This window comes from Sarcophilus harrisii, chromosome 4 (assembly GCF_902635505.1).
Source record: "Sarcophilus harrisii chromosome 4, mSarHar1.11, whole genome shotgun sequence".
NCBI classification, from domain to species: domain Eukaryota; kingdom Metazoa; phylum Chordata; class Mammalia; order Dasyuromorphia; family Dasyuridae; genus Sarcophilus; species Sarcophilus harrisii.
The window spans coordinates 20,325,349-20,341,263 of record NC_045429.1 but is presented as its reverse complement, the minus strand read 5'-3'; the positions used below and the strand labels follow the sequence as shown (position 1 = coordinate 20,341,263).

Below are 15,915 nucleotides of genomic sequence, written 5' to 3'. Positions count from 1 at the left end.
ATAACCTCCAGCCCCTGGCAGCAGCCAGGGACAAAGAAAAGGCTACGTGATTTTAAACCTAAAACGGACACTCATTAAGGCTCTTAAGTGACTCTAAAACTTCATGGGTTCAAAGTTAAATGTCTTCTTTTTATGGCAGAGGGGAAAGGGGAGAAGGAGGGAGAAAGAGACAGAGACAGAGATACACAGAGACAGACGGATAGAGAGAGACAGAAACAGAAACAGAGACAGGGATCTGGAATCAAAAAGACCTGAGCGGAAATGTAGTCTCAGATACTTATCAAGTGGGCAACTCTGGCAAAGTCATTTAACTTCCCTCTGCCTCGATTTCTTCATTTGTAAAACAGGGTCACTGAGGTTCCAACGAGATCCTATCTGTGAACCACTCTGCCAACTTTACAACGCTACATAAACGCTAATTGTACCATTATTACAAAATAACAGGGTAACAGACTTGACGGCAACCCCAGCATTATGGCCCAGCTCCTCACTGGGCCCCGGTTCCTCCTCAGGAAAATTAGCAGTTGGACGGGGCGAGCCGTAAGGCGCCGCCCAGCCCTGAGTGCGTTACAACATCTAGAACGTGTTTTACAAGAAGTGGCAGCAGCCCATTATTAGAGCAGAACCCAAGGAGTTCAAAGGCTCCAGGGAAAGAACTAGGTTAAGGCTAACAGGCGTTCGGGGCTAGACTATAGGACATGAAGCGTCCCGGCGCCTCACGGGTGGAAGGGACATTCAAACTCAAGTCCTTCTAGCCCAAGAGTGTTCGTAAACCCTAAAATGCTACATAAATGTCGGTTATTCAGCTAACATCGACTCTCCCAGGAGTCTGGAATGAGCTCCTAGCCCAAGTCCCCTCGCTTTTCAGATGGAAAAAGGGAAAGAGCAGAAGGGAAAGTAACCGGCACAGACGGAAGGCCAGGAGGAGAGGTCTTCATTTTATCGCCATTCTCGCTCATTCAAGGCTCTGAAAAAGCAATCTCCCGTTCTGTTTTTTATGTGAAAATGACCATACTTTCTGTCCTTCTACCTGAGCAGGTGGAGGGCTCCTTGGGAAGCGAGCAGGCTCCCTTTGAGAGTTTCTATGGCAACATGGATAAACAGTACCAAACTACTTTTCGATCTGTTTTTCTTGTGCAGCAAAATAATTATATGAATATGTTTATATATATTGGATTTAATATATATTTAACATTTATAACATCTATGGGATTGCTTGCCATCTAGGGGAGGAAATGCGTGGAAGGAGGGGAAATTTTGGAACACAAATTTTCCATGCATAGGTTTTGAAGATAAAAAACTAACTTAAAAAAAAAATACTAAACTAAGTTGAGGACAGCTGGGAGTCAAGAAGACTCATCTTCCCAAGTTCAAATCTGGCTTCAGACACTCGCTAGCTGTGTGATCTTGGATAAATCACTTAACCAATCTGCCTCAGTTTCCTTATCCATAAAATGAACTGGAGAGGGAAACAGCAAACCCCTCTGGTATCTTTGTCAAGAAAGCCCCAAATGGGATCACAGAGGTTGGACACCACTGGTCTGGGCCAATCACACTTGCAGAATCCGGTGTGGAAATCACTGTGATCAGGGAATCATGATCTAGAGGCTGTACTTCCCAATTCTGTTTCCTTTTCCTCCATCTTTCCTCCATCTCTGTGTCTCTACAGCCCCCCCCCCCCCTCCTTCCAGAGCTGAGGGTGACTTCAGAGACCCCCACAATCGGATCCAACCCCAGTCCTGGGGAGAAATTCCTCCCCAGAAAATGATGGAGGACATCAGGCTGGCTGCAGTTCCCACTGGCCCCCTGGAAATAATGGGAATGGAGGCCGATAGAGCTCGCCACACTCTCGGGACAGCTGGAGCGGGGCCTGTTCCCAGCCTCCTGTTCCCAGAAGCCTTTTCATTAGAAGCATGACCAGTTTCCACAAAGCGATCGCTCCCAAGGCCTATTGGACCATAGGCTCTGTGCCTGTCAGTTTTGTGCCAGACTACAGAGAAAGAAAGGCCATGGAATCTGTTTTTTAAAGGGTCAGCGGGGAGGGGAGGGAAAGAGCCCCTTTGGATGCTGGCTCATATGCTAATTCCTCTATTATTCAATGCTCAGCTGAAGAGAAACCTTACAATGGTGGAGAAAACATATTGGACCCACTCGCCAGGCTGTGGGGGCCTTTACCCAGCATGCTCTGGTTTCCTTAGGATTTCAGGCCATTCAAGAAAATAAATGAGAAGAGGGGAATATAGAAGGCTTATCACAGTATCTGTAATGAGAGAGAGAGAGAGAAAGAGACAGAGACAGAGACACAGAGAGACAGAGAGAGAGAAGGAAGGAGAAAGGGAAAAGGAGACTTGCTCCAAGTGACCAAAATCAGCTACTCTGGTCAGGTTTTTAGCAAACCCACTACATGTGAGAAGCAAGTGAGCCACTTCCTCCTGGTGGTTACTCCCTTAGGGCCATGGCAAGTGGGAAGTGATGGGGGAGGGAAGCTCTGAGCCGCACTTAATGAAGGGGCTCCCTCCACCGCCACTAAACCGTGAAACTTGGGGTTTTCCGACTCGACCTAAGCAGGGAGGAGACCCTGACCACTGCCAGGAAGAGGCAAGAGCCCCAAGAGCTTGTGTAAAAATAGCTCACGTTTCTAGTGGGGAGCTGAGGTCACAAAGCTGCTAGTGTGTCACCGGCACAGGGAGGGGGCTACGGGCCGCCCAGGGTCGGTCCCCGTTTCCTGGAGGAGGGGGCACCCGAGCCGAGGGGGGTGATGGAGAGGAAGAGGGAGCGGATTCCAGGCACAGGGGATGAAGGCTGGGGAAGCCATGGTCCTGAAACCCCAACTTTCGGACTCATTAATGGTTTCTAAGCCTCAGAAAGTTGTCCTGTGACCTCGGCCTAGTCTGCCTTTATCTGAGACTGGGATGACCCTTAACCTTCCTCATCTGAAAAAGGAGGGGTCATCAAGATCGAGTACCCCAGGACACAATCAAACTCACGATAACAGCGATCGCCAGGATTGATTGTGCTTCCAAGGTGCCCAAAGCACTCCTCACGTTAAAACCGTAGGGGGAGCTGGGGGTGCAGTGGATAGAACACTGGACCGGCACCTTCCTGAAGGCAAGTCCAGCCTCAGACTTCCACAGCTATGGGACGCTGGGCAAGTCCTCGTTTCCTCAGTTTCCTCACCTATCTCAAAAGGCAAAGCACTCCGGGATCCTGCCAAGAAAACCCCAGAGGGGGTCTCGGAGGAAAAATAGCTCCACTAGAACTCGGGGGTCCAGAAACCCAGCCCGGCCCGTTTCACATCAGAAACCGGGGCCGCCTTTATTGGCTCTGATAATTAAAAGACATTTTTGAAATGGAAGGTTCCAGAGCTAGGTGAGCCCACTGCCCACCCTCAGGAGGGGATGGGGGGGGAGGAAATTGCTCCTTAAGCAGCCCAGGAATCACAAGCACTGTAATTACACTTAAAAGACACAAGCAAATATAGACTTAAGTGCCATCTCCAGAAACTCTGCTGATTGACGGTTCTGGGCAGGGAGGTCAGCCCGGAGCAGAGCTTCCTCGGGGGCTGCACGATCGTGGCCGGGCCCTTTTGGAGAACCTGTGCACAGGTACCTTCCAGTGTCTCTGCTTCTGACCCCAACGCTCCATGCAGCCTCACTTCCTCGCTCGGTCTCCAGGGATATAATTTTGTTAATTGGTGACAAACCTCAAAACACACACACTCACTCACTCCTCTCCATCTCTCTGTCTCTGTCTGTCTCTCTGTGTCTCTCTCTCCGTCTCTCCCTCCTCTCCTGGGCCTGTGAAAGTACCAGCCAGCATTTCCTCGGCACCTTCTCTGTGCCCGGCCCTGAGTTGCTCCCTGCTCATACCAATAAAGACAAAACAACCAGGGGTCTCTAGGCTTCTGGTTGAGCAGTTTCACTAAGTGTCAGGTTCTCATTCACAACCGATTCTCACCATAGTGAAAAAGGCGGCAAACACCGACTGGGAGCGGCAAACACCAACTGGGGGCGGCCCCGCTGCCTCCAGAAGCCCCTCTTGCGGCTCACCCTCAGTGGGATCCCTGGGAGGAAGTCAGTAGCCATGGGGGACAAAAACTCACTTCTATCCCAAAACCTTCTGGGAGCCTCAGTTTCCCTGCCTGTAAAGGAGGATTGGACCAGACAGGGAGGCCTGGATTCAAATCCTCCCTCGGAGCCTCAGTTACTTCAGATGGAAAATAAGATGGATTCAGTGCCTTCTAAGGTCAAGTCCTTTTTCCTTGATCTTCCCATAATCCCTCCGGCTTCCTCTCAGCTCTCAAGGGCTTGGGACCCAGAAGTGGGTCTCACACCAGCCCCGTCATCTACAAGTGGCCTTAGGCACGCTGCCTAATTACTGCCTCTGAGCCCCGGGCCCCTCGCTCATAAACCGGGGAGCCGTCCCTCACCCCCTATCTCTCTCACACAGTTTCGGGGAGGATCAAATTAGCTAATGCCTCTGGAGCACTCCATAAATGGAAGCTATCATTACCATCGTGGGCCCCAACCATCATTATCATCACCATCATTATTATTATCATCATCCCCATCTTGTGATTTCTCCCTGACCCCGGGGAAGACTGGAGGGCTTTTGTTACACAAGAATGGACTCCAGAGGGCAACCCAGCTATGGGTATGAGGCTCAATTTGTCCCCTGCCCTCCCCCCCCACATGTCCAGCCCTGCACACCGGGGCCGAGCGGAGCAAGCCGAATCCCTCTTTTTCCAAAACTCTCTTCAAATACCTGAAGACAATTCTCAGTTCCCCCAGAAATCTAACCTACACTGGGACTAACCCCCCTCGGCTCCTTCACTTAAACCAAGATTCTTCTCGGCTCCAATGTCCTGGTTCTTCAACATCCTTACCAGGCTTCCAAGGGAGCCCAGCTATCCAGATGTGTCCTAAGCACGGCAGAGTTCAACAAAACTGGATGCTTTGTGATGATTAATGCAGTCTAAGGTCACCACATACTGCTGATGGAGCACGGGCTTGGCCCGACTATTTTGAAAAACAATCCGGAATTAGGCAAGCAAAGTTACAAAACTCTTTGGACCCGGTGACCCAGGAGTTCTACTGTTGGGTTAATCCCCAAAGGAGGTTGTTGCCCAGAAGAGACAAGATCTAATTATGCAAAAATATTCCTAGCAACGATATCTATAGTAGGAAAATGGTGGAAATGGAGCACAGGCCCACTGACCAAGGAGGGGCTGGCTGCTCTGGTCTATGAACAAGAAGGAGCCTTACGATGTTGTAAGAAAAGATAAGAGTTCAGAGCCACGTGGAAGGACTGGATCGAGTGATACGGAAAGAAGGAAGAAAATAATGGGCAGTTGCTACAATCATATGAATGGAGGCAGTTTCAAATGGCAACAAAAAGACTAAAAATACTGGAAAGGAGACACAAGAATACATATGCCATTTTTTTAAACAAATGGAAAACTTCCCAAGGATAAGGTCAAAAGAATTGTCGACCGAGGCCTCACTTTTTTAATGCTTAATTGTGGACTGGGCCGATACAAGTGATGAGGGGTTAATTTTAAGCATCTATGTGGCGTCTTTGCTCTTTCTCTTGCTCCTGATTTTTTTTAGGACTTCCTTTATGTTTAGTTGTAACCGTCCCAACTTTTTTCAGACCACAAAACACTTTATCTACGATCTAGGTTTCTTCTCCTTCTGGTTTACGATCTAGGTTTCTTCTCCTTCTGGTTATCATCTTTCCATGTCCTTTAAAACCTGTCAGTGAACTCCCTGGGAGCCACACTGGTCTCTACAGTTCCCAGCCCCAGTTTCCTCATTTGAATCATCCGTGTTTGTCATCAGAATTTTGTGCTCCCTCAGCCATTCTCCCATCCTTCCCCCTAAGAGCCCGATCCCAAATTCCAGCTTTGTCACTCTGGAAGTCAGTTAAAATATGATTTCTAGGGTCCGTCCAGCTCTGAATCTTATGTTCAATCTCATCGCTGATACTAGAAAATGATTCCACCTCCATGAAAGCAGCTCCTTATCTGTAAGATGAGAGCTCCTGATAATACGGCCTTTGAGGTGCTTTCCAACTCAGGGTCATTCCCCCCTGGCCTTCTGGTCTTGAGGCAGTAACTCCCCAGAATTTTAGGCCGGGGGCCAATGTATGGGTGAAGGTCCAACCGTGTCCAATTGTCTTCTCCATTACTAGGGAATCTAGGCTTTTCCTCATTTCTACTAGGCCAATCAGCTGTTTATTGTTTTGTTTTGTTTTTTTCCTGCCCCTGTAAGCTTCCTCATCAGAATGCAAGCTCTTGGAAATCGGGGATCGTTTCAACTTTGTACCTGCCCGGGAGAAGCGCCTGGAACAAAGATCACCTTGATAAAAATCGTTTGTGTGACCAGGTGAATGACTGCTCTTTCTCTGAGGGAGTTTTCACTAAACTAAAAGGTTAACACTGGAGGGAAGCTTTGGAGATCATTTATTTTGTTCCACCCATGAAGGAGCTGCAGCTTGTAGGAGAAGGAGCAGCCACCAAGATCCTGACAGAAGGAGGGCCGATGTCGCCTAGGGCCTCTGCCCACTGTGTCCAAACACCTGACAAACAGCACAAGCGACCCAGGGCTGCCCCGGGCTCAAGGCCGTCACCTCTCCCAGCAAACATGTTCCGGGCGGTTGTTTGCGGGATCGCGCCAGCCCCAGATAAGAGATATCAGTCACCTATCTGGTGCCCACGTCAAGGCCTCCAGTCCTACCGCACTGGCACTCACTGGCATGGGCTCTCAGCTGCATCCGTGTGACCCGCTTTTAACACGGTCATGGGGGAGGAGCAAACGTCTCCCTGGAAAAAGTGTCCAGAGGAAATATTACAAGTCAAATGGCTGCGAAACCATAGGGAAGACCAACTGAGAAGTGGCCGGGTGTCGGGGAAATCACCCCCTCTCAGAAGCCGGGGACACGTGTGTGAGTCACTTATTGGCTGCGTGGCCTGAGGTGACTCTCTCCGGTCAGCCACGTGCAAGGTTCAACTCCTAAGTACATGTTAAAGTAAATGAACAAACATTTGTGGGTTAAATTAAATTAATCCGTAAAATAAAGGGGTTACATTAGATCTTTTCTGGGTCATGGACCCCACTCCTTTGACAGTCTGGCAAAAGCAATGGAGTCCTCAAGATGTTGGAAGCTATAAAATTAAGGGAATGCTTAAAGAATAATAAGTTCACAGTCCTGAGGTTAAGAACCCCGGCACCTGACGATCTCTAGATGACTCATAAGATTCAACATTCTATGTTCAATGTCCTTTTCCACACAGATGTTCTATGTTCTAGGGGCCTTCTGGCTCTTGCTCCGTCCCAGCTGTGTCAGCCCCTGTTCTAAGAGTCCTCCTGGTTCTGTGCCTGAGGAACCCTCTCATTGGCAGTCTATGTTCGAAGGTCCCAGACCTTCCACTGCAGTTCTAAGGTTCCTTCAGTGTTTTATGCCCAAGAACAAACAGGGCAATGAAATCCGTTCCCTTTGAGGGAAGAGTGGAAGAAGTCCTGACCTCGGGGGCAGAAGATCCAGCTTCAAATCTAGTTCCTGCCACTGAGTACCTGGGAGGCTTGGGAAGATTAGATCAACACTGTTAGCTCTCAGTTTCCTCATCTGTAAAATGGGCAAAGGGTGGAGTCCCAGCTCAAGTAAGGGGTGCCCACGGGGGCCCAAGCTCAGTGAGGGAGCTAAGTAAGCGCTAGCTCTTTCCACCAAGGCATCCAAAGGGGAAGTCTGGGGCACAGAAGGGTGGGAGAATCTGAGAACAGGTTAAGATGGGTCCAAAGATCGGGCCCTTGTAGCACTGCTGTCCCACTGGCTGGGCGAGCCCAGTTAATTCTACTTCTTTCCTTTAAGCCTCCTTGCCTTCCCCCTTCTGTTAAAGGAAGCAATCATTCATACCCTAATGACGAATGGCTTCTTTCCAGGAGAATGGAGACAGAAGAGGATTCAAATCCACATCTTTGGCTCCCGGGCCCAAGAGCAGGGATTTTCCCCACAGGAACTAACAAGAACTAAATGTGAAAAAAGAGCAGAGAAAGCAGGAGGTTCACGACTTCCCCTTCTAGGAACAGGTGCCATTCACGGTGAATCCCCCAAGACTAAGTGTAAGAGAAAGTTAGGCAAGGTGACCCGAGAATGGGGTTAATCACTGGGGGGTGCAAGTGCAAGTGGGGGATGAGAGCAAGGAGGGTGGAAGTGGGGAATGGAACTATGAGGGTGGACGTGCTCAGGGGAGGGGGAACTGTGATTTCACAGCTGTCTAAGAAACTAAGAGGGGATTACCAGATAAGCTGCTGGTGAAATAAAGGAAGCAGAGGCAAATTCTGAGAACCAGTCACCCGTACAGGGTTAAGGAGAATCTGTTCTTCACATCTCAGTGGCAGAATTTCAAACAGGTCACAGAACTTGGGGATTAGAAAAACATTAAAATACAAGACTGTTGCAACATAGATTATCAGACATGAAACATCGGGATATCAGAACATGGGGTATTACAACTAAAAGGAACATGAGAGTATTAGAGTGGCCTAGAACATGCACCATAAGCCCAGGGGGTATCTTTTAGCAACAGAGTATCAGAAGCTATTGCCCAAGAATATAATGTAAAGGCGAGAAGAGCCTTAGAACAGAGAATGTTAGAACTGGCAGGGAGCCCAGAAAAAGGGATGTCAGAGCTGGGAAGGACCCTAGAACATGGGATGTCAGAGCTGGGAGGGGGCTTAAAATCTAAAATACCAAGAACTGAGAGGGGCATTAGGGGGCATCAGGTTCAGCCTCTTCAGTTTATATTAAGTTTAGGAAACTGAGGCTCAAAAACTGGAGCCCGTTTTCTTAGCAGACCCACAACTAACCAAAGCTAGAACCAGCCAGAAAGATCCAGCTGCTGCTTCTCCTCCATCCTTAGGCTCCTCCCTCAGAATTACGTGTTCTGTCTCTCAAAGAGCCTACTTGGAGTCAGTTGGCTTGAAAGTATGATCTACCACCTTTTACCCTGGAACAATGCCAGAAGGAAATGCTTTACAGGGGTGACATCTCTGAAGGTGCCTTTCTGCCATGATCTTTTTTTGTAACCCTGGACTACTCTAAATTTCCCCGGAAGGCCTCGGTCTTCCCATCTATAAAATGAGGAGATTCATTATCTATCTCAGAAGTCCATTCTCTTGCTATAAGGTCCCTGGCAGCTGTGACATTAAGATAGAAAATCTTCCTAGAAAGTGATTTTCAAATCATGCCATGAACTAGTAGGAAAGATAGTGAGTTCTCTGTCAAAGGGGATATTAAAGTGATTATTAGATGATGGCTCAAGAAGAAATTCATATTTCAGGTGTATATTGCTCAGATCTGGGTTCCCTTCCAACTCAGAAATTATATTTTAATAGGCTTCAAAATATTCCCTCTCTTCTTCCATGCCGTTTTCTAATGATTTCTATCCTTCGAGTAATCAACAAACATCTTACCTATTAAGCACCTACTATGTGCCAGTATCAGAAATACAAAGCAAGGGGCAATATGTATAGAATTGCACAAGATTAACACATATTGAATTACTTGCCATCTAGGGTTGGGGATGGGGGGAAGGGAGGGGAAAATTTGGAATACAAGGTTACGCAAGGGAGAATGCTGAAAATTATCCATGCATATATTTTGAAAATAAAGAGCCTTCTTCATTAAAAAAATAACAAAGCAAAAATGAAATCCTCTCTTCCTTCAAGAGCTTCTACCCTATTTCCAGATAAAGACCCCAAATTCTCCCCCCTTCTGCCTTCTCTTCCACACAGCACAATTAAGAACACTCTCCTCCCAGATGAAGTTGTTCAGCTCACAGAACAAAGCTGCAGATGAAGTACCCAATATGATGCAGGAACTTCTCCTTGCACAAAACTAGACTATGGTTGAAAGATAAATCTCTTTTCTGTGTGTTTCTCTGTGTGTGTGTGTGTGCACACACACATATATGTTTTCTGTATATGTATGTATATATGTTTATATATGTGTGTATGTTTTCTGTATAAAACATATACAGAAAACATATACATATATAACATATATACAGAAAACATACATATGTTTTATATATGTGTGTATATATGCTTTCTGTATATATGTTTTATATGTGTGTATATGTTTTCTATATATATGCTATATATGTATAGGTTTTCTATGTTATATATGTTTTCTGTGTATATATGTTTTCTGTATATGTTATGTATATATGTTTTCTCTGTATGTTTTATATGTGTGTATATATATGTTTTCTATATATATATATACATATACATATATATATATATATATATATATATAGACTTAATATATAGAATGAAAGATTTGGACATAGAGCAGTTTAGAGATCCCTTTGAACATTTTGTTGCTGCTTGGAATCTTCTGGCTTCCAATCCTATGAACTGTTTCGGGAGGGAAAGTTCAGGCCCATTTCCCACATAGAGAGATTTAGAGATCTCTGAACATTTTGTTGCTGCTTGGAATCTTCTGGCTTCCAATCCTATGAACTGTTTCGGGAGGGAAAGCTCGGGCCCATTTTTCACATAGAGAGATTTAGAGATCTCTGAACATTTTGTTGCTGCTTGGGATCTTCTGGCTTCCAATCCCTTGAACTGTTTCAGCAGGGAAAGCTCAGGCCCATTTCCCACACTGTTTCCTGTCTCCTTTGGCAAATTTGAGCTGAATTCAAGTTGTTTAAAATGAATCCTCCGATTGTCCTCATACATTCACTATGCAGGCCCCAATTCTACCATGGCACATCTGTCCACTAATTAAGAGAAAATCTGATCCAGGACAACTGATTCTATGCCTTGCTACAACAGAGTCTTCTAGCAACAGCCCGATCACTGGGGTCAGCCTCCCTCTCCCAATCAATCAGTGAGAATTCAATCCCTTTACCTAGCTGACCTTGTCCTTCAGTGCCTACATCAGCATAATAGATGACCTTGTTTAATTTAGGGTTCTGGCTGACAGGAAACAGAAGGCCGTGATTTTCTGAGTCAACACCTGCTTCCTTGAATTTTCTCCATCCTTACCGAGTACTCCAGACAGCAGCAAACCCAATAGGGCACCAAGCCTGGGAGAAACCCAACTCAGACTCAGGGAACCAAAAGATCTTTTCTTAAAAACAGAAGGGAATGGACTTAAGAGATGAAAAGTACTAACCGGCAGTCAGATCTGAATGGGAATTCTAGCTCCACTGTGTGCCTCCTGGGCGAGCCATCAACTCTGAGCCTCAGTTTCCCCACTTGTAAAATTGTGTAGGGAAAGGAAACAAGCATTTATTAAGGACCTACTATGTTCACATTCTCAACTGATCTTCACCAAAAACTTCTGGAGGTAACTGCTATTTATTTATTATTTCCATCTGACCAGTTTGAGGAAATGGAAGCAAAAAAGGTTAATAATGATGGCTTCTGAGATCTTTTTCATCTCTCAACCCACAATCTCAACTTTACTCTCATTGTCTTAACTGGTACTTTTCACTTCTTGCTCTAGTGGATAGGAACACACTTCTATTGCCATAGCAGTGTGGTTCTGAGCAAGACATTTCAGAGAGGCAGCTTTCTCATCTGAAAAATGGGGATAAAAATAACTCTACTACCTATGAATTAACAGGGCTGCAGTGAAAATTGAGAAACAATGTCCAGAAAAGGGACTGATTAAAAAGTACATATTATGCAACAGGTTGTCCCCAGTTAAGTTCACGGGATTTAAGGTAAGGCAACTTAAGATTGAATCCTGTCCAACTATTTTCTACCTTAAGAAAGTCACTTTGTTTCTCCGGGCCTCAGTTTCCCCATCTGTAAAACTGGGGAAAGGGAGGGAGTTGGACCAGATGACGCCTAAGGTCCCTCCTAGCTCTCGGTCTAGGCTCTTAAACATCACTGACTTCCATTACCAGTTAGTTGACTGATGGGAAGCCAAAACCTCCCTGAAAAGGCTACACTCCCAAACTAATTTGAAAGCATTTATTAGGCAAAGCTATAGCCCTTCTGTGGGCAATGATTAGCTTTACCCTGCCCAGAAACACACATGTCGCCTAATTCCTCTGTACCTTGAGCGAGTGAGCTTTTTGGGGTTTTTTCCCTTGTTTTTTTAATTTAACCAAGAATTTAACATTCCAAAAGGTAGATGAAAAAGTGAAACTAGCTGCATGGTTTCCATTTCTATAACTTTTTATATAGCACATCAGCTATTTTCCTTTTTCCAGATACGGGGAGGGATGGAGCTTCCTGGACTAGTATATATTCCTGTGGGAAAATAAACAGAAAACTATGTCTCTCTTCTTAATATATTAGTGCCTTGTAATCCAGACCATATGATCAACAGGCTACAAAAAAATTAAATCAAACTGACAGGCTTAAGCAAAATGCAGAGAAACATTCTCCCCCCTCCCAACCCCACCAAATACTGTGGCGTGTGGAATATTAAAATCACATGCTCTTGTGTTATTAATTTTTCTCTTGGAAGTCAAGCAAGAGCTTTCCTGCATGGATTTCTCAATTGGATGTTTACCCATCACACCAAAGGCCTTTTGAAGGGGGAGTTTCATGCCAAAGCTGTCATGGTAGAGGGTAGTCCTGGCATCTGTGGGGGCATTTCAGCTTCTGCCTACCTGGGACCCGAAGTTTTGGGGTTGGAGAAAGCTACTCTATATTGTCCCGATCTTGAAGAAATCCCGACTCCCCAGGCTGGGCTCCAAAAAGGTAGGTGTGCTCTCTTATTAGCCAAAGCAGATCCCTTGCACAATAGAAGAAGGTTGGGGAGGAAACCGGAATGGTAAAAATAAACAGAGCCAGGTGTGAGGAGAGGGACTCTGGGATAGTCGAACATGGGACCACAAGAGTCAGCCCAGAGTGTATTAAGGCAGCTCAGGGACAGAGAGGGAGCGTCCAGACACGGAGGGCCAGAGATACCCCAGACCTTACAGATCATGAAGCTCCAGGTCCCTCAGGTAGGGATTTAGCAGAACCTGTTCTTTACTCCAGTCCTTCCCCATCGTGCCACTTTCACACAAAGGTCATCCATCCCCTGTGCTGACACACACTTCCTACAGGAACCTTTCCTGATCACTTTAATTACTAGTAGAACCCACCTCCCACCACTCAGAATTATACTTTGTGGATCTTTCTTATCAATTAAGAGGCTTGTTTGTTTGTTTGTTTGTTTTCTGCTGAGAATAAATGGGGAATCTCTTTGAGAGCAGAGACTGTCATTTGTCCTCCTATTCCTAGTGCCCAAGATAATATTTGGCACAGATAATTCATAAGGTCATCGAGGGAGCTGGAAGGGAGCCCCTAGTCCAATCCCTTTCATGCAACAGATGAGGAAATCGAGGAAAGCCACAAAGATACTTTCCCTTACAATTTCCTTCCCCCTCCTTCTCTTCCTTTTGATTAATATTTGTTTGTTACAAGAGATGAGGGTGTAGACAGAGGGAACATTAGAATCTGCAAGTGAAGGTAACAAATGATAAAGCCTAATCTACTTCTGCTTTACAACAAGGCTTTCTTTTCAAAATCCCTGCCGTTCGTGGGTTTTCCCGGCTCTAGTTCCTCCTTCTTCAAAATCCGGGGAACCTGGGAAACGCTTTTATTAACGGAAGACCTCGAGCAGAGGCAAAACAACGAAACTGACAACAGCCCCCTGTCAAGCTCCGGCTTTCCTAAACCACCGCGATGTCCCCGGGGGCCCAACAGCAATCAAGCTCCAACCTCGGCTCCCCCCTCCCCGGGGCTTGCAAAGGACTTTGTTCACCGCGAGCAGGGATTCTCAGCCACAAGGCATCCATTTTCTGGGGGGACAGGGGGGATCGGGAGCGGTCTCGGGCTCCGGAAGTTCCTCGGGCTTGTCCCCCCCCCCCCCCCAAGTAACCCCCTCCCCCCGGTAAATCCTAAGGCCCGGAACGCCTGCCGCAGCAGGTTAGTGAATAGCCAGAGTGCAAGGACCTAGTTTCCCAGGCTGCAGCTCCCAGCTACAGGCAGCCCTTTCCCCCCTCGAAGTTAAGGTTTTAATTTAATTGCTAATCGGCGCGCAGTGCAAGATAATGAGAGGGGCCCAGGCCTGGGCCCACCGAGGCAATTCCTTTACACAGCAGTTTAACTCCTAATCGCTATTTAGTGCAAGGGGACGGAGAGATGTTTGCCGACCTCCGGTGACCTCTCTTGCCTCATTTGCATTATTTCACCTAGAGCTGTACGGTCTTAAAGGGACCAGGCTCCTTTTACAACTCGGGCTTACAACCCACCCCACCCCCCACCCCCCAAGCATAGCAACAAACGCATCGCGGGCTCGGGGAAGCTCTAGGAGCCTTAGGTAGAAGGTGGCCCGAGGCCGGATCTGGTGACAGCCTTAGGTGCCCAGCTGGGGAGTTGAGGGGGTGGAGGAGAGGGAGAAGCCGGAGCCCCCGGGAGATGCTTAGGGAGCCCCAGCCAATCTCCGGCCTCTCTCATTTCAGTTCCCATACGCCGCCGAGACAGAGCCCTTTCCCGGGAGGCCGGGGGCCCGGGGCCCCGCGGACCTTTTAAAGACACTCAATTCCCTCAATTGGGAAGACAGATGTTCCCCTAAGTGGCGCTCCGCAGCTACAGAAGCTCGCGCTCTTCCTCTCCCCCTCCCAACTTTTCCCTACTTTCTACAGAGGCTCCAAGCAGCAGCTAAAAAGTGAGGACCGCACCCCACCCGCGACGCAATCTGCCCCTAGTCTCCCCTTACTTTCTGTCCCCCCCCCAAAAAAAAAGAAAAAAATCTCCAAGTCCAGGGGCCATACCTCGGCCACAGCTCGCCTCAGGTCAGGGCTCTCCCCCCGCCCCCATATGACAGGAGCCCAGCGGTTCCAGCTGCGAGCCGAGCTTCAGGTGACGCGGTGAGCCCGGCTAGCCCCCCACTCTCGGGATGGGGGGCAGAAAGCGTGCCTGGCTCTCCCAAGCCAGCAGGGCCAGGCCGGGGTGAGGAGGGAGAGGAGACGGCTGCCGGGCCGGGGAGAAGCGGGCTCATCCATTTTGCGGGTCCCGCCCCCCCACCCCAGCTCCAGATCCAGGGGGGCAGCAGCCGACTCCTTCCTTCCCCTCCCTCGGCCGTCACCCCCTCCCCCGCCGTCCCCGGGCACGGAGCTGGCATTTGCAAAGCCCCCGTCCCCAGCCCGCAGGCTCGCTGAGCTCCGGCCACGGGGACAGCGGCCGGGGCCGAGCTCCAAGCCCCCCACCTCGCAGAATGGGGCAGCTCCGGGGGCGCGGAGCGGGGGAGCCCCGCTGCGGAGCCGGGGCGCGCGGAGCTGGCGGGGCAGGGGCCGGGGTCGGCGGCGCGGGGGAGCCGGTTGGGCAGCTTACTCACCCATGAAGAGGCAGAAGAGGTCGAGGCAGATGAGCAGCACCCGCTTGCGGCCGCCCTTCCTGGGGTTGTTGTTCAGGGCCGGGCTGCCCCCGTTCTTGCTCTCGGGCGGGATCGCCTTGTCGTACTTGTAGTTCTGCATGGTGTCTGGGACACGGGCCGGGGCTCCGAGGCCGGCACCCGCCGCCGCTCAGTGGCCGCGAGCCGGGAGGCAGCAGCCGAGTCCGCGGCTCGCTCCCAGCCGCCGCCGCCGCCGCCGCCGCCGCCGAGGCAAGGAAGCGGCTCCCGGGCCGGCCGGAGGCGAGAGGCGGTCGGGCTGGCCGAGGGCTGGGCTGGCCGAGGGCTGGGCTCCGCCGCTCTCTTGTGGCGGTCTGCTCTCGCTCTCCCCGGCCCGAGCGAGTCCGCGGCCCGGGAGGAGGCTGGCGGCGCGAGAAACTTCCAAAAACAGGCGAGGACGATCCAAAGCGAGCAACTTTGCCCAACTCCGGCGGGTCCGGCTCCGGAGCCGTGCGTGTGCGTGCGAGTGCGCGGTGTGTTTGGGTGTGCGTGTGTGCGCGCGTGGAC

The 15,915-nt window shown here is 49.0% G+C and overlaps 1 protein-coding gene across 1 annotated transcript in view; it reads right to left on the bottom strand.

The window, feature by feature from the left end:
* Positions 1 to 15,625, bottom strand: part of PLPP3 (phospholipid phosphatase 3) — a 64,627-nt gene extending 49,002 nt beyond the window's left edge. Inside the window, exon 1 of the mRNA XM_031969042.1 lies at positions 15,355 to 15,625. Within this exon, the coding sequence (XP_031824902.1) occupies positions 15,355 to 15,493 (139 nt within the window). The 5' untranslated portion in view covers positions 15,494 to 15,625. The remainder of the gene's footprint in view (positions 1 to 15,354) is intronic.
* Positions 15,626 to 15,915: the final 290 nt, after the last annotated feature.